The sequence below is a fragment of the Mesitornis unicolor genome, unplaced genomic scaffold (assembly GCF_000695765.1).
Source record: "Mesitornis unicolor isolate BGI_N332 unplaced genomic scaffold, ASM69576v1 scaffold24784, whole genome shotgun sequence".
Taxonomy (NCBI): Eukaryota; Metazoa; Chordata; class Aves; order Mesitornithiformes; family Mesitornithidae; genus Mesitornis; species Mesitornis unicolor.
Genome location: NW_010179757.1, coordinates 1 through 27,349, shown reverse-complemented (window position 1 = coordinate 27,349; position 27,349 = coordinate 1). Strand labels below are relative to the sequence as shown.

The following is a 27,349-nucleotide window of genomic DNA, read 5'->3' as shown; positions in this document are numbered from 1 at the left end:
CGAGTAGCATTCAGCAGGAAAAATCCATTTATAACCTCTTAGCAGAAACATGGACTGAGGCTTCCTTTCAGAAATCTAACTTTCCTTTAAGAGAAGTTGGTTACCAAGCATCCTACTCATAACTGTTTGGTTGTTTGGTTTTTTCCATCAGAAGGGCACATAGGCCATAACAAAACATTTGATTGAAATAGTCCAGTCAGCGACTAGATTTTATTCTAAACAATTAAAGATTAATTTGGATTGCAAGGAAAAAAAGCTAAGTCCTAAGCCAACACTTACCTAACGAAAGCAAGCAACTGAAACTCAGCAGCACTGAAAAGAATACCCAACAGAGACCAAATATAGCTTCAACATATATTCATGGTCTGTCTAGAAATGTCTTTGATGTTAAACCTCATACGGCGCACTTAGCATTTTTTATAATTCATTTCCTATGGAAACTAATGAGCTTAAGGGTGAAATTACCTCATTGAAAGTCAAAATGGTGAAGTGTGAAGAAAAGAAGGATGACCTGAAAAGCAGATTTAGAAGCAATCTTTGCATATTAAGCATTGCTGTGGGAAATAGTTTAATTAGTTTTCTTCAGAAGTTACTCCTTGGAATTGTGTAAGTGGTATTTCAGCTCCCAAACATCATGCAGAAAGAATGTTCGATAAAATAGGTGGAAAAAATGCAAAATCCCCACACATTCTTTTTAAAACCAAGAGAGCCTTTTCCTAACTTCCAGTAACACAGTACTGCTGGTTTATTTTTAGAGGGCAGACTGTACAAAATAAGGCCCCCTTCCAGCAGAAGTTTCTAAAAGGCCATAAGAAACCAGATTTTCAGAGCATAATTTAGAATTGAGCATTCTCTTCTCAAATGCCTAACTCCTTTTACTTGAATCAACTCATCTCCCTAAGCTTTTGCTGCAGGCTACGCCATCTGCACTAAACAGTTCTGCTGAAGCCTAGAAATTGATACAAAATGGATGTATTTTAGCAGAATGAATGAAATGATGATTGATCTTTGAGTGTCAAATACCAAGATTTTTCTATTAAAGGAAAACAGTATCAGAGCTTAAACACAAATTACCCTACATAGTTGCTGATTCTAATACTTGAGACACACTGAGGACTCTCACATCAAGACTGGCTGTAGAGTTGAGCATGTTGTCAGTCAGCTATTCCAGCTGCAAAAGGCCATATATTGTATTCTCTCTCACAACCATGCTACCACCTTCCTGTATTCTTTACAGAGGAAGTGCTTGAAAAAGCTCATGCAGTGCCAGAACCGATCACCTGATAGGGCATAAATCCAAAATCAGTAGCTCCCTCAAACTGCGTTAGTTACAAGTCATTTGTTGACATAATGGAGTATGAAACACTTAAATCCACCAATGGAAGTGCAGGGCCAGCCAAGACCATTACAAGCTTTAAGGTCTATCAGCTTGCCTTTATGGTGTATAGAACAACACAGCACTTTCACAGAACTTAACCATGAAGCTGAATTTCTCTTGAGTCTGAAGAACAAATGACAGCTAGTTAAGAACAATACAGATTAGCTACAACATTAAAGGATATCCAGCTTCAACTGTCGGAATGGCAGCAGTGCAAAAATTCTAGGATGTTAAAAGCTGCAATTTGAAGTTTAACAACTCTGGCATCACTGTCTTCCACCTCAGAACGGGGAGCAGACAAGTCCTCCTATTTACTCAGCAAGGGAAAAGTTCTATTCAGAACCAGTTCTACTAATAGTAGTCACTTGAAATTCTATCATTTATACAAATTGGATCTTTGTAAAGGTGAACACAATGTAACAGCAATTTTCTCTAGTCTGCTGTTAAATCAATAGTGGTATAATGCTTGTCACTTCACTGTTTACAGTGTTGCAAGAAATTAAAATAGTATCCACCTTTTAAAAAGTAGTAAACTTCATTTACTAGCGTCTTGAAGTCATCTTGCTAACAAAAATGAATTCTACTTAATAGGTTTTCACTTATACCATTAGTTATAAATTCTGCACAGATACCTATGATCCTCTGTGATATCATCTGACACTTTTAAGAAATCTTGAGAAAATTTCTTGGAATGACAAAAATACTACAAGTTCAAGAGTATTTAGTTGTGAAATCTCAGCATTCAAATAACTAATGGCTTGACCAAGCATTATGGATTGCATACGTCCATTCCTGCGGTGAGAGAATATGCCACAGAAGAAACACAAAGAGACCACTTCAGTGATTTCTTTTTTTTTTAATTAATAACTTCTTAGTTCAGGAAAAAATAAAATCACAAAAGAGAACTGGAAGAACTACTCTCCACCTTCTTTATAAAAGAACTTTCTCCAAGAGAGAGACTATACACCTTGTTCACCACTATGTCAAACCCTATCATAACCACCTCTGTTTTCACAACATCTATTCTACCACATTTCATGCTCAGCTTCCAAACATCTCTTATAAAGGAGGTGGGGGTGTGCTTTAGACAGGTTAAAAATATGCTGCACCTTTACAGTATTTAGACAATTACACCAAGCATAGTTCATACATTTATCACATTAACTATCACCTGGTAACCATACATTTAAAAAGGTCTAAAGTATAGAGTATGTAATACCCATGACAGATACTCTTACTTACTTAAGAGCATATAAAGATCAGGATTTATTCACCCTCCCCATCTGCAAGGTAATTTCTCATCTCTTCCTGGTTCAATATAAATGACCAAAAAAACCCCTTCATTCCATTGCACTACCACAACCCTATATGCATAGAAAGGCAGATTAATTATCTGTAACAGGGAAAAGGAAGAGGGGTTTATAAAAGGAATTTGAAGAACCTCTACTGCACAGGTAGTTTAGATGTTACATACATGAGTTCTGTTGTTTGGTTTTCCCCCTCCCTCCCCCAGTTGGTTGTTTTCTATTTTTTTTCCCCCTTAAAGTCACATAATACATCCCTGTACAAATACAACTTGAGTAAGTGCAAGCGAGGTTGTACGTAGTACTGTAGACACATTACTCTTGACCATCAAAAAAAAAATCAGCACAAGAGGCTTGAACACTAGCACAGTGACAAGTCTATGCTGAAAGCCCATCTGAGGTGTGGGAAGTGGTGAATGAGAATGCAAAGCACATTCCTGCATATAATGTGCAAAGGCTTGATCTCCACAACTGCACTCAGTTTGCTACATGCACAGCCAGAGATGAAAATGAGATCAAAACCAGCTGGGAATGGTTGTCCTGAGAAGATACAATAACCTTTAAAAAAATCTAAACATAAAATACAAATACAGAAGCAACAGAACATCGTTAATAATACTAAAAGACAGAAACGCACTGTTGTTGTTAAAAGAAGTTTCAAGTATTATTCCAGATCCAATTTCAATCCTACTCACAGGAGAAAATGCCCAGAGATTAGGAAGAGAAGTCCATGCCAAAGTGTATTTTAATAGCATATAGGCATGGTCAACAGACCCATCCTTGCAACAGCTATTCTAAAAAATAAACATCTAGACAGAAATGCATCATTCTAATCAGCATTCATATTAAGATGTGCATTACTGGAAGTAGTTGCTTAATTCGCTGACACCAGTAGACACGATGTGCTGCATCAATTGTGCTCCAATATATCTTAAGATTTTGTGTGTGCACTTTTTAACATCGAAGTATAAATCCTTCCCATAAAATAAGGCATACTTAAAAACAACATGTTATCTACAGAGGTAACTTTGTATGTTTTCTTCTCATTCTGTTTCACCCCTCTAGGTATGATGAAAAAGAAAAACTGGTCCCAGTCGAGGTTTGTCAACATTAGCTACCAGATTATGATGAAGCAGACCAGACCAGACCAGACCAGACCAATCTGGGGGATGAGTGGGTTGCAATGGGATTTTTTTTTTTTTTTTAAATGGTGCTTGGGACATTTCCTGAATGAGCTCTGCAGAAGGCATGAAAATAAAATCTACATTTTTTTATGTCAGTGACACCAGTGTTCCCCTTCATCATCCATATCCCTATCCAGAAATGCCTCCATATTGCTATGATTTGTCCAAACTGAATTATTTTCCGTAAGATTGTTCCTTTCAGTAAAGCTGCTATATTCTGTTTTAAATTACAGGTTTTTCTATGTTTTCACTAGTGTACGCATGCTAGAGAACAGCTGCATGGCAGAGGTACATATTTAGCATACCAAACCAAAAACGAAATTAAAAAATGAACCAGTGTGTCCCAATGGCTGCTCTACGGCAAAAGCGCTGTTTGGTCTTCTGATATAAAACACTACAGAAGTAATATTAGCAGAAGTCTGTTCTGCTTCAAGTATTACCCCAACTTTAAATGTGATTTTCAGATATTTGTGCAATTATTTGTTAACTGAATGTGAATAAAAGCATCAACACAATTAAACTAAGAAATCGTACTGCTTTCACTATAACACTGCACATATGCTAGAAGCTTTAAGTTGAAACAGCTGTTTAATGGACTGAATTTTTTTTAAAGCAAATATTAACATGGTTTCTAGCCCAAATGCAATGGGTAGCAACAAAATCACAGACTACCGCAAAATGCAGTTACAAATATACACTGACATTTTCCTTCTTAAATATAAATGGCTTTTGAAATATCCATCAGATACTTCAAACATTTTTAAGTCTAAGGATTTTTCTTAGTTTCTTCACAAGTAGTGCAAATACACTCCTTACTCTTAGGTCTTCCCAAGATATGGCTGGTTTTTGTGTGTGTGTTCTTCACTGAAGTGACACAGATGCTGTAGTCATGAGGATGGAATGCAATGCTTGCTGGACTTTCTTGGGCAAAAAAAAAAATCTACCTTATTCATGTACAGCCGTAAAATTCTACAAATTCAAAAGTTCACATCAGATTACCTGATGCAAAAGTTATTGATTCCCTGCTATGGGGGAACTGAGAAGATCCCCTGAAACATTAAACTGTACAAGCAGTGTAACAGGTTTTTGTCCCCTCTCTACAGACTACAAGTATTCAGTTCTTGAATCGTGTTTGTTCACAAATGTGATTGAATTTCCTGCAATTAAAAAAAAAAAAGTATTAATAAAGTAACAAAGCTCTCAGAAGTCAGGCAACAAAAGAGTCAGCATCTTTCACAGGGTATTTTAAATGCTAAACAGTTTAAAGCAGAACATTTCACAATAACAGATCTGTTTTTCAGAATTTGTTCAGATCATACTCTACTACCGTGTTATCTGTGACAGGATTTTCAACACCTCTCCTTGCTTAACCCTTCTTAGCTTTATTATGCACACAGAAAACCTGTTATTGAAAGCATTCCTCTCTACTTCTGCATACTTCAAATCCAGAAGGCAATTAGAAGAGGAATCAGCTAATAATTTAGCCCTATGAGACATTAGTAATTTTTAATAGACAGCATTACTAGGAACTAGAATTAACCAGGTTAACAATACATTTCAACATAAACATGTTCTTTCACTGATTTAGAATCTCCTTCTGGAAAGAAAAATGTTTTTCTCATTCTTATGAGAATTCTTATTTCATTATTATTTAGGTTTTATGGTAAGGGCAAGCCCATCTTCCTGAATTAAACAGATACAATTTTGTACGAGACACCTCTTTCCAATCCTCAAAAACATCTCACTATTCATTCTTTGTTCTTCTCTTATTTGGGTTATGCATCCCCTGGTACACAACTGACACAGGAGTTAGGGTGTTGAGTGTGTATATGCATATACATGTGAAGAGATGATGCAAAAGAGACCATTAAATTTTCTCCCTTTCAGCTTTGCTGAATTAGATCAAAGATTAGAAAGAAACCTTGCTTACATAACCAAACTACTTAGCAAAACAGTTTAGCTCGGTAAGAAAAGGTAACGGGATGTCTAGGAGTGGCATGACAAGATTGTTCGCTTTTAGGGATTTTAGGAACTAAGTTCTAGGAACAGCTAATGCTTGAAAAAAAAGTAAAAAAAAAGAAAAAAACCAGTAATTTCCATTCTAGATAGACTTATCCACCACAATATGAACAGAGAAGACTGGCGAGTGCTTTGATACTGAATTAATTCTCTAACATTTCAAATAAAAATCTCCTCTGGGAGCATAGACACTCCTGTAGTGTGAAGTTATAGATAGTACTGGTGCCTTAAATTACATCCGCAACTTAAATCCCAAATTATTTTTGAAAGTTATTTGCTAAAACCCTCCAAATTTGTAAGAGACTGGGGATGAATATTTTACAAGTCTTTCTTATGATCTTCTTACATGAGCTGTACAGCCTGGTTATTTTCAACCCATAGTACCTGAAATATTAAAGGAATTATGCTAAGTGTGTATGTTCACTGCAGCATTAGAAAGATACTGCAGAATCTACTATTCATTAAAGCAATTTCTCAGTAAGGGGTAACAGCTCCTCTATCTTAAATTGCACTGAGAATTTAGAGAATTATTCATAAAGCAAGAAGGACTTTTCTGCCCTCCCTAGAACCAGTTGGCTCTTCAGCAGATAATTTCTGTTTTGTTTTACAAGTCTTTAATATTTGTCTTACCACACATGCATCTTTTTATGAGAATGAAAACATATTTGTTATCGGTGGTCTCGATATTTTTTTAAATCGAGGACCTTGACTTATTTTGGATCGACATGTCTCATGACTGACCAGATACCAGGAGTCCATGTCCCCTAGATGTATCAAAACACCTGAGAAGTACAGGGTTAATCTCTTTTTGGGGTCAGTATTTAATTTCCATCATATGCCAGATTGCTTGGGTCAGAAGCGTAAGACTTAGAAACCCCTTCAAAACCAGGCACTTTAAAGCCACACCAGGTTCATAATGTTACATGTTCCAAACTTCTCTTGTGCCTCTTATTGCAAATTATTCCCACCAATTTATCCCTTCAAAGCACGCTGCACTTGACTAGAAGAGTCTCTTACAGTTTCAAATGGAAATTGCACAGGGCTCATTATTGTATATACAGTGTTTTTAAGAAGCACCCAGACATGAGCACACGAGAAGCTGCTTCAGCAGAAGAAGGATAGGAACGAAGAGGGAGTTGTGGTTGGAAAACAAGACTCAAGAAGTGTCAGCAATGGGTTACATCAAATTAGAGGTGATAACTGTGCCCTTTTGACATGCACAAAGGCTTATTCCAAAACTGTGTTAAAAACAAAACTGACAAAAAATCTCCCCAAAGCTCACCCAATTTTTGCTTATGCTGCAACAGCATTACTCATGCAATTCCTGGCACTTCAAAGGTTGTTTTTTCATTGTTCTTGTTGTCTTTTAAAAAAAGAAACAAAAACAAAACCCACTTTCTAAGTTGTGTTACTTACATGGCATGATGTGCTTTGACCTGAGTTCGACAGTTACGCCCCCAGTAGCAATCAGGACGTGAAGTGACAGTCACTACAGAAAGAGCAAATGAAATGCTACATTTATTACAGAAGTAATTAAATAAGGTGATGTAGATTATTAAGCCACTGCTAATAGTGGTTACTCATCAGAGCAGGCTTTGTAGAGAAACAAGACATGACTGCCAAGAAATGACTGTAAACTGTATTGGTTCACCTTTCTAGAAACATGGTAAATACGTAGTGAAGGACCAAAAATTAATTCTGAATATTGGACTTACAATGAAAGGATTTGGTTCTCAGTGCTGTCAACTGAAATTTTAGCATTTAGTTTACTAGAGATGGACTTTGCAGTTTAAGACACTGGGCATATGCCTAGGTGCATTTCCATATGAAATGTTAGAAAAAGTTATTAATCTGGGTAGAGCTTGCTGTTTCCTTCCCCCACTTTTAGACACATTGCAACTCAGCCACCCAGCAGGCCATTATGCTAAAGTGAAAATCAACACTAAGGAGGAACAAGGTAGACTATCCTTCATTATGAACAGCAGCAGAAGCAGAGTCATCGACAGTTAAAGACAGGGAGGCTGTTGCTAACAACAGGAACTAGACGGACAAAAGTAACAGTTAAAAGTAGACTCTTGGAAGAGCTTCTGTTCCCAGCAGATTTAGGATTGAAAGAGGAACAGTTGCTTGCATGCTATTTTACACTAAAACTGTAAATGCAAACAGATTTAGAATTAATTTATGAAAACATTCTTGTTCCCTGTTGAGAGCTGCTAAAATGTGAAATTATTCAGGAGGTGCATCATTTGGTGTATTTAAATGAGAAAATAAATTAAACTAGAGCAACTAGCTCCTGTTGACTATATTCTGGATTTTACTGAATTCCTCTCTTCACTACGCAGATGTATTTATTCTACAGATGAGAAATCATACTTCCATTAGGGAGCCTGACAATAACTATACGGAAACACAGGAGCTGACAAGTAAAGCAATCAGCATAAGATATTAGCCCTTCAAAGAGATGTGCACTGAAGGTGCTAAAAATAACATGGATACAAGGGTAAAACTGACTTTAACTCTTTAATTACTTCTCTCCCTTACTGTGCAAATCAATCCCTACCTGGCAATTCAGCAACAGGAATATTCTGCCTGTACTGGTAGGCAAGTTCTCGAAAGCTGCGAAGGCCACAACAGTAGCAAAGCACTGTGTTCCCAGTAATTCTGTAATCTGAGGAGAAAACCCGTTTGTACATAATGTCAGTGTAAGGCTTGAGAAATCAGATCTAACAAAAACGTCATGATGGCACTGGTCACATACAAAGAACTCCAAACCTCTTGACAATAGTACTGAGATATATACATAAAGAGTTACACATGTACATAAATGAACATAACACATACCTGACAACATAAAAACTCCTCTTTGAAGAGCTAAGAGACTTTCGTTTAACATATTTTTCCATGTCAAACCCCTGGATGCCAGGTAATCCTGAAAAGAGCAATTTAAGTGTTTAATCTAGAAAAATCTTCAGCATTGAAGAGTGACCAAGCCATTTACCCTCAAATATTTTGAAATCTAGATCTAACAAGTTTTTCAAAATGGGTTCATGATGATTACATGTAAAAATTAAGCAAGATAATTTCAGATCACCAATAAAGCCTTCCACTTAGTATCTTTTTTCAGAAGATCTCCACTTTTGTCAAAAGAACGCAAATAGATTTATTCCAGTCACACACTCATTTACCTTAAATCAAGATTTCATCCAGTTTACCTAATTTAGATAAGGCTGTTCTGGTATGGGCAAAATGTTTTCCATGCAACCTAGCCTGAAATTTAGCTTGTCTGGAAAAAAATATTGAACAAGTTTTGTTTTCCTAGAATATTTTTAGTGAATTATTTTTCTCATTAATTAATAGATTGGATGTTACACTTTAGACTGTTGAAACTGACTTCCCTAACAAATACTTCATACAAGTAAAACTCTCTTATGATTCAACAACCAAACATATTTGAATTCTACAGTGTGTCTAACAGTCATTTAAAATCAAATGCAGAAGACATGTCTAGAATTTTGGCCTTCTTGGCATCTGTCAGACACACACATAGGTGAAATGAAACATCAGGATTGCATGAAAGTGATTTTTGTTGTTAAACTGGGTGGTACGGGAAGTGGAATGCATCTCTAGAATACAACACCCTCTTACAGAGAGACTGAAAGAGCCAAGTTAACACCCCAAAATACTTCCAATCTGTACCTACAACTTTGCTCTAGCTGAACGTTTGAGACTCATCGAATTTGACTTTTAGAATTAGGTGCTGCAAGTGACACAATGCTGCCACTGAAAACTGTTGGGCAGCACATCACTATCATTTCATGAGTGAGCACATCTTAAATTTTGCACATTTATTATTATGCATCATCCATAATGTTTCTTAAACATACCTTTAGGATATCTGACTCGTAGTGGTTGTTATTTAGGACTCCATCTAAACACTTATCACCAAGATTAATTTCTAATCAGAACAAGAAAAAGAGAAGTTACTATTTCTTCCCCCAACTCCATGGCCCTCATGCACTTTGTGAAGGTTCTTCTATTTCCTGAAATGATGTGCACAGACTCATGTGAGTAAATGACTGCACTCAACATATGGTAAAGCATGTGATATATACATTTTAGAGGCAAAGACAAGACATTGAGATTTTAGTATTTCACCTTTAGTCCACAAACACTACTACTAATCTGCACGATTTAACAGTGCTATCAAACCATATTCCATTAGCTTCAAACTGCAGCCAAGTTATTTCAACTGTTCTAATTGAGTTTAAAAAAACGTCTAAACCCTTGAGTTTCAGAAGTCTGCATTTTTAAGAAGGTAATGTTATTTTCAAATCAGTTAGCATGCAATGTTCAGTGCTCTTGCATTGATTTGTATTATTCTCTTACTAGGTTGAAATACACCATAATTCTTTTTATAGGGAAAAGCATTGTGCTCAATAAGTGTAGTTTTCAAGTCCAGTACGGCATGAAGAGGTTAAATCCTCTCAAAGTTAAGACACATACCACTCAAGATTTTTGTTGATGTTTGTGATGTGAGGACACAGACTTTGTTTCCTTTTTCACAACTGAGCTACAAACTAATCTATTATATTTCTTAAATTACCTAAGGTTCAAGACAGCTAGATATTATTGCAAAGTTAGAACACTCATAAGAAACAGATTATTCCACAATACCACAGAATGGTGCCAAGCAGCCAAAACACGCCATCCGAGTGCAGCCCCAGTATAAGTGACAGAAGGGTTGCAGACAAACTGTACCTGTAAAATAGCAAAGAAAACCTCTGTAAGGACCTGCACATGACAAAACCCAACAGTTACTGTTCTCGTAAATCAGCGACAATACAGCTCTGATAAACTTGGTTTAAAAAGTAGAACTTTCTCATTTAAAGTACATTCTGTGGAGGAATAATAATTTTATAAAGAAAGATTCTTTCATGCTGTCACTACAAGAGTCCAGATAAATATTCAAATAAAGAACACTCTTTAAACTTAAGTTTAATTAAAAACAAGGAGAGCTCTAGTTCTGTAGCCAAGATAATAAACAAACAAACAAACAAACAAGTTACACACATTGTTGAGGAGCAACATGAGGATTCTGTTCACGCTCTGCTCTTCGGTCAGGCATAGGCTGAAAGCAGCAGGTGCATATTACATGACTTCCTTGAGCAGGACACACATATTCCTGGACAGCTAGTTGAGTTAAAAATGAGGGGGGGAGAGAGAAAAAAAAGAGATGGACTGAACAACGTGCACAATTGCAATCTAGACTAGGAATCCTAGTGAATATCAGCAACAAACAAGCAATATCATTTAGACAAAGATTCTAAAAAAGAGCAGAAAAATGACATTCAGACTTCTAAACTATGTAGGTGTGTGAAATATTTTATAATGTAGAACAGTTTAAGAACTACCAACCATCAGCAATCTATTTTGGACAACCACAGAAAAACCACGGCCATATCTCATGTTATTTGCAAAGACAGCTCTGTGAAGTGGTGTTACTCTCCCAGTACTGAGAGTGAGCTTGCTTAGTTCACAATGGGTGTATGGGTTGTAGTATTTTAGCATTACACTACTGAGAAGACTTCATGACACTGACCTGTAGGGAAGTTGGCAGATGTAGATGGCGCATCTCCCAGTGCTTGCATTCCTCCTGCTTCTGTCTCTTGGCCTGTGCTAGGCAGAGTTGGAACAGAGTGCCTTCGATACCCTGGGCACTGTCTGCACACTATATATGGTTGACTGAAAGAAGAAAATAAGGTCATAGTAAATCACACCAAACAAATGTAAACATAACTCATATCCCTATGCTAGACAGGGTTGATCATACTTTCAAAGATTAAATTTGGAATTTCTTCATCCAGTAACATATGGAAGTTTACATAACTCAGTACCTCACAGCTGTGAAGAATGATGTAGTTGCAACAGAAAAACTTTGTATTTTGTAGTATTCCCCAAGTAGTTAAAAAGAAAAGCAGTGTGACTGGAAGTGAGATGAACAAGAATAAGAGCAACCAAGCTGGAATAATTATCTACATGAAGAGTTCTGTTCCACTTCAGACATGGTAAAAATGAACTTACCTGAAAAGAAAAATAAGATTCAATCCAGCAGTTTTCATGGAAACACTATCAGCAATAACAGCATTTGTGAAACTAGCTCCATTTGTGGGTCTGTGCATTCAAACGTGAGTAAATCTAATTTAACACACAACTTTAATAGATGTACCTGATATCTGAAGATTCACTGTCTACATCTGACAATTCCAATAAATCTTCAGAACTTCCCTCCTCGTCTGAAAAAGATCTCCGCACCTTAGGTTGCAACATGTCTTGAGTAATTTTATTCCTAGCATCCATGCTACGTACATCATCTTCATTACGACATTTATCTGGCATGAGAACCAAATTCAAATTTCAAGAGAAAATCAACACCTCACATCCCTAATCCCCCATCCTACTTAATTAACAGAGTTATGATTATTGCATTTTCATTTCCATAAAACTTTTTTGGGTAACAGAGTTCTAGAACATCCTAGTTAAATTCCCCTCTCTGTTAACGGAAGCGTAGTATCAGACAACTTAAGTTTTGTTTTCAAGAGGCCATGATCAAAGTTAAATAAATCCACATTCAAGTCTTTCTGACTAGTATCTGAGATTAGATGGCCTAACCAATCAGTGTGCCTTATTTGATAAAACTGATATCCTTCTCATGACTAAGCAGCAAAATAAAATTAAGAATTCTTAGCATACTCGGTGATAGTATTAAATCACCTTCAATTCTCACTCGGCGTTTGAAATATTACAAGTTATTATGTCATATTAAATGCACATGTTTTCTTACAGCCATGTCAGAGAAAATAGCAAAGTATAAATCATGCATAGAAATTTAATAGACAACAGTTTGTGTGTACGCCAATTACGCAGCTAACGTGCGAAGTACATCAGATTCTGCTACACAGTGCTCAACTTGCCTGGATGCTGAATCAGATAAGCTTCAACCAAGTTGTTCAGTATGTGATTTTTACAAATACGTTCTACTGGACAACGACAAGTGGGACATAGAGAAGATCTTTCCATCCATCCTGAGTAGCACGCAGCACAGAAAGTATGCATACAGGGCTGCAAGCTGGAAAACACAAACATTAAAACAATGACAGAAATGGAGTCAAAACAGAAATCTCATTTTTCTGATACATTCATCACACTCGAAACACTGTTCAGCATTGATTTGAATACACAGATTGCAGTAGGGGGGCTGGAGAGGGGAAGGAGTGGACAGTGAAATGGGACTCAGAAGGGCTTGTGAAAACTCTAAATCTCTTGGCCTCCTCAGAAGTCGCTGAACTTCTTATATTATTACCACATGATTACAGCCTTTGTCAAGCACACATACCTTACACAGTCATGCAGCAGTTCTTGGCAGATAATGCAAGTTAATGTTTCTTCCATCTTATCCGGTTTCACATTTGAAGTTTTTGCATCTTCAGAGCCAATTTTAATTATACATTCACTTGGAGCTGCTGGTGAAAGATTTGGACAAGCATCTTCATCTACAAAGACAGAAGATGCCACAGTATGTAGTTTTTGAAGCTTTTTAAAATCTATTTTTATTTAAGTGTTAAAAAAAAAGACCTGAAAAATATACACTGATTCACTGCTCGCTGGCAATGGTCCCACTAAAGGTTCTTGCTCTACACATAACAGCTTGTGCTACTGCAGACATTTTCACTAGACCAGAAATCAAGTCAATAAGAAGAAACAAATTGAAAGACTGGTGACAGCTGACCTGACTCAATCTGGGGGAGGAGGGTGTGGAATGAGCCAGGAGTTTTACTTTTCTTATTTATTACAATACTAAAACATAAAATAACATTGCGAGGAGGAAAGAAGTTAGCTATCCCCTACTAACAAAACCTTTCAAGACCTTCTATGTTTGATATGCATGCATTTTGAATTTATTTCATATTAATAAAGACAAATAAGCACAGATCCTTATGTTTCCATTAATATCACTGAGCTTCTATGAAACATGGACACAGCTTGAAGTTTCTAATTACGTTTTTTAAACTAACTTTCAATTATAACATTAAAATAAGAGTCTGCAGGGTAGGTGGTGCAGTACTGTAGTATACTAGCCTCCTTTTAGTTTCTTCTTAGCAGGTTCCAAACCTTCCTCCTCGTCTGTCCTTTGAGAATCTGATTCTGCTTTTTCTTTGTCAGTGATTTCTGAAGTGACTGCAGAAGCTTCAGTATTCATATCCAGCTCTTCATGTTCATCATGCAGTGCTCTCAGACACACAGATTCCAAGATGGGGAAAGCAGGCACAAGAGTGAAAACTGAGGGTTGAGATCCTGGAAAATAAAAACAGAAACATGAACATAGCTGCATACAGATATGGGACATGTCAAAGCAAAAGGTACTCAAACACTGACGATACACACACATCAATCCAAACATCTGAACAGGAAAAAAGTGGAGCAAATAAGCAATGCCTGCATAACTACTAAATGCATTCTGAGCCAGTCTGACTAACTGGAAGACTTAGGGGAAAAACAAGATATTAGTTGTGTAACCCTACTTAAAATCCCCATTCCTCTTTAAGTTGTAGAGTATTCATAAGACTATTATCCACACCAGGTCTTCCTGACAAAGATGCCAGGCAGAGTATTTATGCAATATTGATCATACATAACAGGTCAGGATCACAGCAAAGTGCAAAGCTCTGTTTTCATAGAAGTATGCTTAAAAAGTCCTAATGAGCTGTTGACAAATGCCATTTTCTATTAGTCATTCTTGCTCCAGTTCTATTTTAAGAGTTACGCAGCACGGTGGTATTACACTTGCCAACATAACACAAGATACTAGACTAGGGATCCATGTGGTATATTTTGGCCTTAGCAAGGGAAAGGGGACTGGTGATTGGCAGCAGTAACAGTCACAATTAGAGTAGTTTACCAGAGTGACTACACGAGCATGAGCACTCCTACGTACTGACTTTGTTATATGAGCCACATAGATTTGCTAAGTTGTAACCAGTGCTCCGCTACAAAACCGTACCGTAAAGATAGAACAGTTTGGGATTTATGTGCATCTTCTGCCCCTCTAAGCATAAGCAATTCTCACAACTGCCTTACTCATCCACCAGGATTTATGCTGCCTACTCAGAGAGAGAAAGTTAAAATGCACATATCCACCTGGTATTTTCACTAGAACTTTAGAAAGCAAATGCTAAAGACCCAGACAGTGGTAAGAGATTAATCTGTTAAAATTCAAAACTGGCATTTAACAGTTGATGGGATATCAAACTTTAAATACTTGACACAATTCTTACCAGAAGTAGAAGGGTCATCCTGCTGCACAGATGCAGACTCAATAAGAGAGGTAGAAGAAGCATTAAAGAGGTTAGATGTAGAAGTAGATGGCTGTGGTTCCTCATAGCAAGACTGAGTAGCTGATGGTGATGAGGTAATCTGGGTCTCATCATTACTTCTTCCAGTACTTGAGGTATCTTTGGTCACATGGCATTGGTTCTCTACATTAACTTCTACAGTTGGAAAGGGGGAAAAAAAAGAAAGAAAAAAAAAAAGAAAAAATTAAAAAATCTGTGCGACAGTCACCAGATCATGGCTTCAAAATTCCAAGGAATCAAACTCTCTCAAGAGGGTTACATTAAGCATTGGAACTTAGCTTCTCTTCATGGATTTTGAATTACTTCCTTACCTACTAGTTCTTGAGTTGCATCATGTTTTGTGTTTAAAGATTCATAAAGATAAGCAACATCTGAAAAAGGAAAAAAAAATATTGACCAGAATATTTACACAAAATTTAACTAACATTATTCTCACAAACAACTTCTGTTCACAAGTAGCTGCTTCCCCAAAGTGTCTGACAATGGAAGAGGCAAATGAGGGGTCACCTCTACAGTACAGTGTTACTACTCCTACTGGGGAGGCAATTAGGAAAAGCACAGCAAAGTTTTTTCTTCTCAGGAATCCAGGCAAAGCAGTTTTTGTGTGATGTTTAACTTACACCAGCTATGGAACCAGAGACTTAATATTTTTTTAACCCTAAAATCTGCTCTGTCAGAACAAACTGTATTTTTACTGATACTTGAATGAAAGGTCTTCGAAGAAGCTTATTATTTCTGAGCTCACTTCTCAACTTCTTCAATCAATTTAATTTCATTTCTTTGTGAAATACATGAACCCTTGAAAATACAGATTAAGACATGCCGTAAGTTTCATCCAGAAACTAATTTAGTATCTATTAATAAAACCAACTAGATAATATTCCTTTCTTCACTTACTTCAACCTAATACGTTTCCAAAGATCCCCCTAACTTGCTACTTTTTTTAATTTCCAGCCACCTAGGAGCAAATAAGACTCTTAGTTTGTAGCAACCCTTCTTCTGATAAAAAATTAAGAGTATTGCCTCCTTCAACTACTCAGAACAGCCAAACAGGCAAGCCAAATCTAAATTCTCTCTCTGTCTTTGAAGATGAAGAAGCTGAAAAAGCAAAACTGAAGGCTTGGTAATTCAAATACTTGTTAACCCAAACAGAAATCAGAGACCCAGCTCATTACAAAGTACCTGGAAAGTGAGACAAATATAAATTATCACTGCTTCTTGTAACTTTACATTAAACAGAACAAATCTGGCTGATTATAAATTAACAGCAACTGCATAGAAGAGGTATTTTAGTAGTAAGTACGTAAGTATATAGAATTTTTTAGATTAACCTTTCATAGTCTATTACTATATGAAAATTGTAAATAGACTTAAGTTTTACATTAAATATCATGCTGTAAATGTATCTAATACTACACCCTGCCATCTCCCAGTACATCTTCAAAATAACAGAACATACAAAATCTGTCTATTCACCTTAAAGTTCCACTTCAGAGCTATCAAATACAGTAATGAGAATTAACATTTCAAATGCCTCTTTCATCTAAAGTCTTTTCTAGAAAGTGAGTGCTCTCTACTAAAACTTTAAAATTACATACTTCACACTAAAAGAAGAATTGCATGGTAATGGACAGAGCAGTCACCTGGGGCACAACAATACTGTATTGGGTTTTTTCTGTGAGGGGTTTTTGGTTGTGTCTTTGGTAACGGGGGAAGGGCTATGGAGATGGACCTTAAAGAAGCTCCCTGAAAAGCTCCCCCTTTTCCTTTGTCAGACCCATCTCTGACCAGGGCCAAGCCAATCAGCGCCCCTGCGAATTCATGGATTTAAGGGGGGTGCAGGGCATGCTTCCCTCTATCTCTGGCACAGGCCTGACCAGAGCGACCCCAAGTGCGGGTGGCGCAGCCTCGGCTGGCCCGACCGCAACTTAAGCTTAAGCCCCACTGCAACTCCAGCCCAAAAAGAGAGAGAGCTGGGAACTCTTCAGAACCATCAGAAGAGACCTGCAGCAGAAAAAAGAGTGGGGCCTGAGGAGAACAACTCTGAAGAACACCAAGGTCGGTTGAAGGAAAGAAAGGAGAGGGGAGAGGAGGAGGACGCAGAGGCCAGGTTCCCCTTTTGCAACCCATGGCGAGCCGGGTCGACTGCCTGCAGCCCATGGAGTTCAGCAGTGGGGCAGGGCCACATGAGCAGTGGCTGCCCCTGACGTGACTGCGGGCAGTGCGTGCTGGAGCAGTTCGTGTGTGAGGGAGCTGTGACCGTGGGCAGACCCAGATTGGAGCTCTGTGGACTTGGGCTGAAGCAGCTGTGTGCATGAGCGAAACTGCAGCTGTGGGCAGACACGTATGGGAATTTTGAGGCCTTCTTCCCCTATGGAAAGGGGGCCAAGTGGAAGCAGAGAGACTGGGCTGTCTTCCTACTCCTGAGGAGCACATGGTGTGAAACCGACTAGAACCCCCCACTCCCATCCCCCTGCGCCTCAAGGCAAAGGGGAGGGGGAAGGTGAAGGAACAGGGAACAAAGCTGAGCTGGGGAAGAAAGGAGGGGTCGGGGGAAGGTGCTTTGACTTTAAGATCTGGTTGTATCTCCCATTGTTCTACTCTGACGTTGGTAACAAATTAAAATTGTTTTGGTTTTATTACTTATGATGAGTCTGCATTTTGCCTGTGACCTGTTTAAGTGGTGAGAAGCCCCCCCAGTCCATATTTTGACTAGCCCTTTTTTGGGGCATTGTGGTGCTCAGTTATGCACTGGGCTTAAACCACCACAAATACATACATAAAAAAAAAACGCTTGCCCATTCCCTCTCTCCCTCCCATTTATCAAAGCTGAACTCCATCTGTTATTTCATAATAACAACCAATTAAATTCTTTCTGTAAATCATCTCCGTCAGCAGTGGATTTAGTGATCCTGTATAACTTCATGAAATGGTATGAAATGAAAAGGTATGAAATTAAAATTCTGCTGCCTCAATAGTTATAATTTCCCAAATCATTTATGATCATCTTTAAAGACAGATGCCACCACAGATTATTCACGAAATCTTTTGTAAATTTTGTTCCATTGCAAAAACTGAGTATTTCCACCTCAACCTTGGTTCCTGACTTCTATTCAGTTAACACATGAAAGAACATTACCTCTTACGCAACAATAGCTTGGCTTATTCAAAAACCCTTGAAGAAGGACCTCTATTAACTTTTACTTTAAAAAAAAAAACAACCCTAATTATGTTATTTCAATTGCATCATCCTGAAAAGAATTATAGGTACATGAGGCATGATTCTTCTTTAAGACCACACAAATATTTTTCCAGGTTTACAAACTCTACTTTCACTATGGGGCTTTCCTCACCTTCCCCTCATTTTGTCTCTTTCCTCTTTAAAACAAAAAGACTCCAAACAACACCACACAAGACAAAAGAAAACAAAAAGCTTTTGCAGCCTTTTCTTCTGGTGCCAGAAGCTGCTTCAATGTGATATATCAAGTACCACTAACTCCCCTAGCAATGTGACTTCTAAAAGCAGCACTGGGCATGTGATCAGGACCTCATAAGCTACCGTGCATTAGTTCTTCCAAAACTACTTCTAGGCACATTTCAATTTCAGACAGTTGCTCAGACTTGTCCTTGTAAAAACTGACACATCCATGACCTCTATATAGAGTCTTGGTTTTAAACATTAACAAACTATTTTTCTCAAAATTGAGTAATTCTGTGTTAATTGTACTGATACCTATTTTCTCTCATGACTCAAAAAGAATTAAGCACATCATGTTAGAAATATTGTTTACTTACTGTTCTCTGGCTCATTTTTTCTGTAAACAACATAGATCACGTCCCCAGTCTGTAAAGGGTATGTCTGCTTCTTAACTACTTTCATTTTATTAATGACTGTTCCATTAGTACTGTAAAAAGAAAGAGAAGATAACTTAGCGTAAGTGTTTTCACAACTGCATAGGAGAAGGAACAGAAAACACAAGATACTCTTAATGAATAAAAACTACTGACTTTCAAAAAAATAAAAGTAAGCCAGAATCAAAAGTCCAGAAACAAAAATTTCTCCCAAAGACAGAAATGCAGAGCAACTAGGACTTCAAAGCTCCTTTGCAGCTACTTATAAAAAGACGGTAGCTGACAAACAGATAGACGAGAGATCCCTGACATTTAGCCACCATCTCAAAATAATTAGATGAGTGTTTCTGTACAATAATCTCCACCCTTTCAGTATGAAACAGGACAGGACAATAGGAGTCTATTCAAAAAGTTCTAGGTTATGCTTTCAAATTAGCACTGGGAATCTCCTAAGACATTCTGCAACAAAGGAACTTTTCCTGTACAGCCAGGGATGCCATGTGGCATTATTGTTTCTCCCCTCTTGCTTCCAATAGAAAAAATCCTAAAATTCTGAGGTTACTTAAGACTGTTTGCAACTCAAAAGTGAGAAGTTAGTAATGTGGAAAAACAGTTATACCTAATTAAAAGATTAGCTGGAATTAATTCTTTTGATATTGATAAAAACTCCAAGACTCATGAAAGAAATTAAACTGAGGAAGAGGAAAATGCAGAGCACTGCTGATTAATGGGGGTATCTCCTGCACTCTGGGTGACGTTTTGTATGCAAGCTACGAGTGTTTTATAACCGAGTCAAGCTATTCAAGTACGGAATAATTCCAGCTCATCTGCAGTTAGACTCTTTCAAGGGCTGCAGCATCTTAGAACTTCAGACTTCTGCTATTCAAAATCTCAGTAATTAGTACCAAATATAAATGAATAGAAAACCTGTTTCTTCCCCTCAGCAGAGCAAGCAGCTGCATGAAATAACAGCAAACCTCTGCTGCCATCTCCTGGAGGCACCATTTGTGCCCAGGACACAACACGGGCTTCCTCGGAGCAGTTTCTCTAGAGGAGAGGGATCGTTATTTAGAAATAACCACCTTCCCTTCTCATTACTTTTCTTTTCAAAAGCAACCTGAAAAAAATCTCTTGACATTTAGTAACATGAACAGAGAAAGAAAACTAGAACATCATACTGTTGACCTTTTTGGGCAGTGTCAAAAGCATTACATTAAAAAGCCAAAAGGAAAAGCAAGCCCCTTCTGAATCACTACAGCAAGTCTTGATTGAGGTATCAGTTCCTGCTCTTACTTCTGCGACTGCTTTCACTATCAACATCACAGTTCAATCAACGAATCCACATAAGATACAAAAAAATTACAATGCTACTTTAAACATCAAGAAACAAACAAAAACCTTTGAGTCACCTCAATATTTGCTCTGTTAAAGAATCTTCAAGCTTCTTCTATAAGCAAGAAAACTATTTTAAGCTTGCCCTTTTACCTGAGGCATACAGATGCTGACTAGCCTGAAAGACGTAAGCACCAAAGAACCCGCAGAACAGAGACATCACTGAAAGAACTCCAAAGTCTAGCAAGTAAGAGGAAAACAGCCTTTTAGTCAGTCTGCCAAAAACCATGCTCATTTCTAAATTAACATTGATACTACTGATAATATATTAAAAGATTATTTAATATTTAATTATAAAATAACTTATTTAATCACTATCTGCTATTTAAATGAATATTATCCTGAACACACTGTAAACTGAACTAAGTTTTGAATTCCATTAAGTTACAGAATCCCTTCTGCACTGTATCAGTCCCCATTCTTTTAATTTTCACAGAAATAATTTTGACTGGTAGGGTGAAGAGGCTTTAGTAGCAGACAGCACCAACTGAAGGTCAACCTCCAATTCACCCACAGAAAGGGAACACCTGTTTGCCTATCACAAAGGCGGAGTATCAGTCTTGTGTAAATAGTTACCTGCTCTGAAACATTACTTACTACTTAGAAACCTTTAAAAAAATCTCAAAACACAACAAGAGGAGGTCTTCAAAAAAAATCACCTTAGTGGTCTTTAAAATTTCTTTTTCAAAATGCAGAATCTTACAATTGCTTTCACTTAGCACAAGCCAACTGCTGCCTCCACCGCGGTAGGTCAGCTTGTATGCTTTGTTTTCTTTCAAGCAGTATAAAGCAACTAGCGCATGGTCTAAAAAATAAAGCAGAAACACAGCCCAACAGAAGGGGCAAGTCTGTGAATATTTTATTGTACTAAGTCCTAACTCCTGGCTTTTGTTATTTCCAAACTTCTGTATACTCAATAATTTTGAGTTCCCTACATATTTTCTTTCACCTGCAAATTTATGGTCATTCTTTCCAAAGTATATCCAAGAACTCATTATGCTACCAGGGAGATAAAACGCAATGTTGGCTGTCTACATATATTTGATGATACTGTTTGGTTTAGCTACAATACAGAAACAAAGTCCACCCAGTTCAACTGTCCCACACTAGCTGTCTCTTGCAATGCATTCCTCTTCACCAGAAAAATCTGAGCTTGACCACAGCAAAGTTTCCAAGCTATTTTCCACTTCAGAAAAGAAAAAGCTGATGTTGCAGTATTTTTCTGGGACTCTGGGCATCTGTATTGCCAACTCAAACATTCAAAAATCTTCTTCTTTCAGACTGCTTGATTTTTTTTGAGCTCATCTGATATTCAGCGCAAACATTGGAAGACCCAGAAGAACAGGGTCGTCTGCAAGCAGACATACCAACCTGTCTAGACTCTTGATTCAGTAAACGGTAGACACACTTCATACGAACTCACAAACAAGCAGAACACATAAAGGATGTCAATTCTTTTTTGTTAGATACATAGAATAACACGCAGAAGCAGCTAATTGGTACTACTCCACAGGTGCAGCCTTTCTATTGCACTGCTACTGTAACAAGCCCCACCTTTCCATGAATATATCATATAGAAAATTAACTTTAATTTGGCTTTGCTAGTTTTCTGCTGGCTGTGCCTTTTTCCTCGAGGTGGGGGAGGGGGATGCATGTGTAAGGAAAAAAAAAAAGGCAGTATCATTTCTGCATCATTCACAATTCCTTTTGCTTGCATTATCATGTAATTGTTCTAAATTAATTACACCAGTTACACACAACTGAAACTAGGGATGGTTTCTCAAGCTTAGATTCCCAGCTATGTTCTGAGCTTGCCATGATAGGCAAACATAGCCTGACCTGTTGTTTGAAACATCTTGAAATTCAGGATAACATTGGAGAATGACAATTATAAGTAATTTCCTAGACATCCCAGGATAGTCCCAATATCTTCCCCAAAATTTAGCATCGTATTCCACGGGTCCTGGGAGTATAAGCCCCCTAGGGATCTATGCAGGGACTTGTCCTGGTTTTTTTCTCTAGCTACAACCTAGAAGTGGAGAAGAAATACACTGTCATCAAGCTTGTGGATGACAGCAAAGCAGAGGCAGAGCTGGGCTGCCATTCAGAGGCACGCCAGAGGAATAGGCTGACAGGAACATCACAGCACTCAGCAAGGACAAATCCCAAGTCCTGCACCTGGGATGGAAAAACCATCTGCAACAGTACACGCTACAGACCAGCCAGCAAGGGCTCCTGGTGGATCCTATGACTAAGCATAAGATCATACACCTTGGACTTATGCCTAGGCATCAGTCAGCAGCCTGCCCTGGCCTACAGCACACTTGCCTGTATTAATAGGGGTGTAGCCAGAAACTCAAGTGAAGTGATTATTATTCTCCTTTACTTGGAAGGCATTCGTCCACATCTATAATATTACATGTGGGGCCACATAGTACAAGAAAGGTCTTGATAAACTTGCTCAAGTCCAGTGGGTAGGCACTGACACGACCAGAGGGCTGGAACACAAGACGTAGGAGCTAAGGGACATGGAGAACTGGGCTTGTTTTGCCTGGGAGAAGTACTACCTATAAGGAAGTTACCAAGACAGAGACTGGTTCCTTACTAAGGTGACAAAAGTAATAAATTGAAATAAGGAAGATTCAAAAAGGATGCAAGGGAGGGGGGGGGGGAATCACTATGAGGATAATTAAGATCTGGAATAAGGGCCCTGAGAGGCTCCTTGGAGGTTTTCAAGACCTGACGAGAGAAAGCCTACACAACCTAGTCCAGATCCAGTAGTGGCCCACCTTTGACAGAGTTTGAACTAAATTACCTCCTGAGGTCTCTTTCAACCTGAATAATTCTGTATGTTCTGTTTAATTAGAGAAACTAAAATGAAAATAAATGCACAGTCCATATAAATATATGGAGGGGAGTTCCTCACCCTGAAAAAAAAAATCCTTGTAGTATCAACAAAGCTCCTAATGTCAAGAGACAGAAAAGGAGCAGAGGTGCCAAAATTCTGCTGAAAGAAGAATGTCAACTAAGGCTCATACATTCTGCCAATGCCCCCTAAAATTGTGCATGCCATTCAAATAGACAGTTCAAAGGTTCTTCAGAATACTCTTGGAGGGATTTTTGTCAAAGGCTCAGCAGGTATTTGATGCTAACTCTGAGCTACCAGAACAATGTATTTAACTGTGTTCTGGGATGCTGGAACAGAGATTCAGCATCATTCCCTTCACAACCTCAAATGTGAAGTTTCTTCCTTATGTATGTACATCAATATATTTTGACGTGTCTTCTTCATCTTTGGGTAAAATGCCCTCCAGTCATTAAAAATGGGGAGAGCTGGCAGAAAAGCATTATTTGTTTCTTTACTGACTGCAATAACCTGGCAGAAAAAGAATGTGGTTTACAGAAGCATTTTAAAATGTCATGGAGCTCTCAAAATGTAATAAACCAGAAGCTTTCTGCAATCTTAAGACAAAAAGTCCTGTCAAAAACAAAGCAGATGAAAATATGAAGAGGGTTACAATCTCCTCCTAAGAAATACGATTCCATTCAAATTCCCATCTCAAATTTTACAAAGGATACTAGAAAACTAAAATCCACTGGAAAGCACCCCCAACCCCTGCAGTGCTATTTGTACTCCCACAGTAGCCGCAGAACTCCACAAGAAATAGCCTCACCAGTATAGCAAGTTCACTGGCCTTCAGTACATGAAGAAGTACCTAATGAACTTTATATACTAAAAGCAGTTCCACTGAACTATCTTAGCTTGTTAACCCTAGCTCCAGTGGGGTATGTGCTTAAGTCTTTCTACATTAGGGGCCTTAGTGCCCACACCTCTAACTTAACACAGAAACACTCAGAAAAGAAAACAACATTTTGGTTAAACAAAAATAAAACAAAACTGAAGGATCAATAGTAGAAAACTAGCAAACAACTTTTATGATTAAATTAGACTGAATAGGCTCTAATCTCCATCTGACATGCCCACAACAACTGCTAGACTGCTAAATTACCTACAGTATATAGGCTACTGATATTCTGAGTACTAGAAGGATGTACAAGTACAGATTTTTACTCCACAGGTATTTTATGCTTTGAGATCACTGCTCCTACACAAGTGCCTGAAATGAGGCATGCTCATGCTCAGAGCTTTTAAGAACGCTGGCATAACTTTTTTCACAAGTCTAAAGAAATATCATACAGAACTGTAACATCAACAGTATTTTTCATACAGTAGACTATGAATTAGTTTGTAGATTAAAAAATATTTAGAAAGAGCCAAAACTCACCAAACCTACATGTAAAAGCGGGGGGGGGGAAGAGAGAGAAGGATTTCCGATTGATGCCTTGAGCAATACACAAGATTTTACTTCACAGACTAAAAAGACAGTAAGAGTAGAAGTTCACAGAAGAACCAACCTTGTATCTTCCAATGACACTTGACCAGATTCTTCATCCACTATGATTTTACAGTGATCTCCAGACACCAACTTGTTGCCAGGGAAAGATAAGTCACAACCTTAAAAAGAAAACAGATTTCCTAGTGTGCTTAAAAATACACATTACACAGACAGATCAGCATTCTACATGGCTATAAATGTACAACAAACTGACTCATGTACATCTGCAATAGTTCAAAACTTCTACTGGTACATAGGCAGCAACACAGTCTATTTGAAACATAAATACAAGCAGTGAGATAGCTCCAGATGCTGATATAAGCTTCTTTCAACCATTTCAAGATGTTTTAGTTCCATTTCCCCTCCTAATCCTAGCCCTTACAGATGAAAATCAAATCACAATTACTCTGGTCTAGAGTGGTACAGAGATAAATTCACACATATTTGAAATGTTCAATCTAAATTCCAGAGCCATATATCAGAGAGCATCCAGCTCTGTTTCCACATCATTATAACAGTGCTCCATTGAATTTAACTTTGCTTCATCCTAGAACATTGGGGGGAGTAGTAGGAATTAGCAGCTGATAAATAAGAGAGTATTACTGTTCTGTGCTAAAGTATTTTTCTTTTGTTTTTAAATATGAAAATTTTCTTCATCTCTGTTGACAGCACTATTATGTTAACAAAGATGAAGAGAGATCAAAAATCCAGGACTAAGGTTTAGGGATACACAGGAGAAGTGTAACAATGTTTACATGACGGATACCTTCCTACCCACCACTCCAGGGCTCTGAGCAAAACTAGTATTTTTGTTTCATTTTAACACTGAATGTTCAAGGCAGTGCTGAAGGTTCCCTGTGTATGACACTGATCTGTCTCACCAATGACTCAAAGTACTTGCTTACACAAAAGTTACAATGAACAAACATGATTCACTTCTGCCTATTCACACTATGTACCAGTCTGCAAGAGCAACACATCCAGAAGGAAAGCAACAGCCACTACATATGCTGGTGACAAGTCTACTCCTAATATTCAAGGAGCAATCAACAGCTACAGAGTTAACTGCTGCCACACAACTTGCGATGCTAGGAACCCCACTGAAAGTGAGTAGATTAAATTTATTCAGGAGCATGTCAACATCTTCATTCTACTCTGTGGACCTAGACTTTCATATGCGAGCAGGAAGGACAAAATGCTCTGAACAAGCACTTACAACGCTCCTGAAGATTTTCCAATACTTATGACCAAAAGTTTGGTGTTCTCATAAACACTAATTTTATTAATCCATTAGCAAACAATTACGGAAACAACAGAATACAGAAAAATTATTCTTTTTCTACAAGATAACCCTCAACTAGACCTCAACTTGAAGAGCCTACCTACAGCTTAAAAAAAGATAAGCTATCTAAATGTATATTACTAAATGTAAATAGGCAAAATATTTTTCCTACAATACATTACCTGAATTTCTCATAGAGCTACACCATTTGGTGTTTGCTCAAGACTATTTACAGAATGTGACTGGTCAGTCAAATAGCTTGAACTGATGAACAGGAAACGAAAATTAGCATCGTCAGGGCAGAATAAAAAAAACCACAAACCAAAACACTGCAGCGATTGTTTTAAATACAGTAAGCATGAAGTCCTTTAAAATAAAGTCAAGAAGCAATAGCCCTAGACTCTGAGCTTTCAAATCCACTCTCAGAGAAATCTTCAGTACTTGTTAGCAATCTTTATATGGCCAGAAGAATTAAGGGCTTTTATGTGGGTGTTTTCTTTTCTGTGAAACACAAGCATTTTGCATTGCAGTTCCAACTTATTTTAACCACAGAAACGAAATAAGAACACAAACATGATTAATACACGGAAACCCTTACGAATCAACAATTGCTTTTTCTTGTTTGTACAAACTGTCACAAACAACCTAAAGCCATATTCGCTTTTAAACACACACATCACAAGCTGGTGAAAAACAAACGGTCAGTGTAAAACCTCCTCTTTACACAGCGCCAGGAGTTAAATTAGGAACAAAACACTGTCTGGCAAACACCTCCAACAGTTGAGAGCACAACACCCAACTAGTTTCAGTCCACCTTCTAATGTGCTAAAGGCCAGGAGGGGATGGTTGCCGCTATCCCCCGAACCGCCCTACGCCAGCTCAGCGTGTCCCTGTCCCACCTTTCTTCCGACCAATTGTCCATTCTCTTTTCAGCAGCAAGACGTGCGGCTCTGCCTCATCAGCACCCAGCCGGATCAGCTTCCCCCAGGGCTGCTGCTGCTGCCGGCTCTGCTCGCCTCCTTCCGACGGCTCCATTTGGATTCACATCTGACAAAAACAAACAAAGCGAACTCAAACCCCACCATCACACAGCACCCTGGGGGCGAGAGGGCTCGCTCGGGGCCGACAGCC

General features: G+C 38.0%; 1 protein-coding gene across 1 annotated transcript; it reads right to left on the bottom strand.

The window, feature by feature from the left end:
- Positions 1-4,731: 4,731 nt before the first annotated feature.
- Positions 4,732-27,253, bottom strand: CHFR (checkpoint with forkhead and ring finger domains, E3 ubiquitin protein ligase). Its single transcript, XM_010182894.1, has 17 exons — positions 27,118-27,253; positions 24,956-25,055; positions 19,091-19,200; positions 15,607-15,666; positions 15,218-15,430; positions 14,022-14,237; positions 13,279-13,435; positions 12,857-13,011; positions 12,112-12,274; positions 11,485-11,627; positions 10,956-11,075; positions 10,560-10,643; positions 9,770-9,840; positions 8,727-8,814; positions 8,446-8,553; positions 7,302-7,374; positions 4,732-5,023 (listed from the first exon to the last, which is right to left on the bottom strand). Exons 1-17 carry the CDS (start codon positions 27,251-27,253, stop codon positions 4,981-4,983), a joined length of 2,040 nt encoding a protein of 679 aa, XP_010181196.1. The 3' UTR covers positions 4,732-4,980.
- Positions 27,254-27,349: the final 96 nt, after the last annotated feature.

Bases quoted from the DNA above. Each gene is read 5' to 3' on its own strand.
- CHFR (XM_010182894.1), bottom strand. From the start codon at position 27,253: ATGGAGCCGTCGGAAGGAGGCGAGCAGAGCCGGCAGCAGCAGCAGCCC. The intron at 13,012-13,278 runs GTATGTGTGCTT...TGTGTTTTCCAG, and splicing joins CTGCTGCATGACTGTGTAAG to CTTGCAGCCCTGTATGCATA. The intron at 8,815-9,769 runs GTATGTTTAAGA...TGCTCTTTTCAG, and splicing joins ACGAGTCAGATATCCTAAAG to GATTACCTGGCATCCAGGGG.